The sequence below is a fragment of the Rosa chinensis genome, chromosome 2, assembly GCF_002994745.2.
Source record: "Rosa chinensis cultivar Old Blush chromosome 2, RchiOBHm-V2, whole genome shotgun sequence".
Lineage (NCBI taxonomy): Eukaryota > Viridiplantae > Streptophyta > Magnoliopsida > Rosales > Rosaceae > Rosa > Rosa chinensis.
In genome coordinates this window covers 86,641,698-86,644,409 of record NC_037089.1, presented here as the reverse complement: position 1 = coordinate 86,644,409, position 2,712 = coordinate 86,641,698, and the positions used below count along the sequence as shown (strand labels likewise).

Below are 2,712 nucleotides of genomic sequence, written 5' to 3'. Positions count from 1 at the left end.
TTCTTGGCTTTTCACAAGTGGCCGGAAGGCCAGCACCGCTCGTTTTAATATTTTGCATCTAGATTCCAAAACGGCAAAACCCTTTGAGGATCCTCTCCCTTTAGTTTCATGGACCGGATAACAATTTTGATTAGACAAATTAGGATTTAAGTGTTAGAATAAACAATTGTTTCCATAAAGAAGTAAATGTGTGTTATAGACTTAATAGTGTAGGATTTAACTTAATTAAAAGTGTTTCAAACACGTCATACCAATGACTGAAATGAAGAAGCTTAGGTTTATTTTAACAAGAAAATGTGTTTCTTAGTCTTAGTCGATTTTCTTTTCATAAAAAACTTGTTTACTTTTCATAACACTCATAATGTTTCACTTCTTATAATATTTGTCTTACTTGTGTAAATAATTAATAAGCATCTAAATTGAGTTTGCAAACATCAAGCTTTATTTAACGATATATAAATTGCATACCTTCAGTTTCATGTACATCACAAAAAGGAAAAATATGCATGAGAAACAAAGCAAACCTGCATAACCACACTATTAACCATTTATTGTCACACACATCCCATATATTATTAAACCCTTGAATTAATAGTTAATGTGCTTCAATCTCAACGACCTTCCTTTGAGGTTTTGGAACCTCCTGCTTGGGAACAGTGACAGTAAGCACTCCGTTCTTCATGGACGCCTGAATGTCATCAGTCTTGGCATTTTCCGGTAGCTTAAACCTCCTGAGGAACTTGCCACGGCAACGTTCGACACGGTGCCACTTATACTGACGATCCTTCTTATCACCGCCACCATTTTCTTCTTCCACTTTCCTCTCGCCGCTTATTTGGAGCACTCTGCCATCGTCAACCTCCACTTTCACCTCCTCTTTCTTCAGCCCTGGCAGGTCGGAAACGAAAACGTGGGCTTTAGGGGTCTCCTTCCAATCAGTTGGGGTGCTGAGCACTGGACACTGGTTGATCATAGAAAGGAAGGGATCCAATGTTTCATCCCCAAACAGTTGGGAAATGAGTGACATGTCTGATTGCATATCGATCAGTATATGTTGAAGAAAGTCTAGCTAACGCTTTTGGATAGTAGTACAGCTTGCTTGTGCTTGATTTGCATTGTGTAGGGGATTCTTATAGGAGTGGGAGCATTGATTATGGGATGGGTCTTGAAGTTTCTTTTTTGGGTCTTGAAGTTTCTTGGCTATTCATTTTCTAACGATTTCTATCCGAATGTATGTTCTACCATCTTCGATAGCTGGAACTATATCCTCAACATTCTATTTGAGTGACGTGTTTAAGACAAAGCTATAGCTTTAATGATTGCAAAGAGTACATATATAATCTCATAGCTAGGATCGATGGGTCTTGAACTTTCTTGGATCTTCTTCTTTCTTATTATCTGTGATTTGATTTGATTTGATTTGATTAATAAAAGATGTTAATCTAGTACCAAACGAAAACTATATTAAATAATTAATTCCGCTTTTTTTTTTTTTGATAAAATAATTAATTCCGCTTGTGTGTGTAGACAGGCCAAAGTTTTATAATATATCCATATTCACATTCATAGCTGGGCTTTGAGCAGGGCCCTTTTTTGGGCTGTCCTTAGGTTTGGTGATTCGAGTTGGGTTATTTGCCCTAGGCCCACTCATAGTATTAGTTGGAATTTCTTTCTATTAAGGGTTAATGCTCATACACCCCAAATCCGTGAGAGTACTTAGGGATGTCTTATTTTTGTTCCTCCCCACACAAGCTTTTCTCCATTTCTTTCCTACCTACCTATCTTGTCAAAATTCCTACCATCAATACCCTTCCTTTCATTCTCTAGCAATTTTCTTTGATGTCGTTATATGTCAGAATTTGCATATGTACAATAATAGTATTGTTATTGTCTCTTTCGTTTAATGTGCTGTCTATTTCATTGTTTATATAAAAAGTTTTAGAAACGTGGTGAGCCCATCAGAGCTTTATTTGAATATATATGCAGAGTTAACAGTCATCCTCTAATTCAAATGTAAACAGTACGTATTACTATTCATAATTTCGATTGTAGACAGATTTGAGTTGATTGCTATCTGTAAAAATACTAGCAAAGAATTGCAAAAAGAAAGAGAAAATTTGAGAAAATTAAAAGCCTATAGAGAAAGTCTTAATAGAGAATCTATCAACTACTGGGATATCATCTATAGACTTCAAACCAGAATCTATAAAGTAGAACAAGATATTGATAATCTCTTATATGTTCTGGAAGAGGAACAAAAACCTCTTAATTATTTAAGCATTGGTTAGATCCGCAACTCACTAGTATCAGAGCTTGTAAAATAGCTCAAAAGGAGACCCCCTCCTAAATGGGGACAATGTTAGAATTGTTATTAGAGAAAATAAATTCTCTACTAAATTCATCTGATGAGAAATATCAGAGGTTGTTACTAGAATTATCTAGATGTCAAACTCATCTAGAAAAATTGCCTGCTATAATCCACCAATTGGAAAGATTGGAAAACAAACTGGATTATATCAAGGAATTTCCAAAAACGGAAGAAGAAAAGCTGACAGTTGTCAATAGAAAAATCAATGAACAGCAAAAAACGCTGGATTCCATGAACAATATACTGAAGGACAAGAAAGTGCCTACAGTAAAAAAGAAAGCTAATGGATTCAAACCATTAGAAAAACCAGATACAAATCTTGTTCCAAACATGATTTTTCTGGA

General features: G+C 35.3%; 1 protein-coding gene across 1 annotated transcript; it reads right to left on the bottom strand.

Annotated features, from left to right (window-relative positions):
• Positions 1 to 419: 419 nt before the first annotated feature.
• LOC112190259 (18.1 kDa class I heat shock protein) lies at positions 420 to 1,104 on the bottom strand. The gene has a single exon (XM_024329685.2). It carries the CDS (start codon positions 1,037 to 1,039, stop codon positions 596 to 598), a length of 444 nt encoding a protein of 147 aa, XP_024185453.1. The 5' UTR covers positions 1,040 to 1,104; the 3' UTR covers positions 420 to 595.
• Positions 1,105 to 2,712: the final 1,608 nt, after the last annotated feature.

Coding starts and splice junctions, on each gene's coding strand:
- LOC112190259 (XM_024329685.2), bottom strand. CDS start 1,039: ATGCAATCAGACATGTCACTCATTTCCCAACTGTTTGGGGATGAAACA.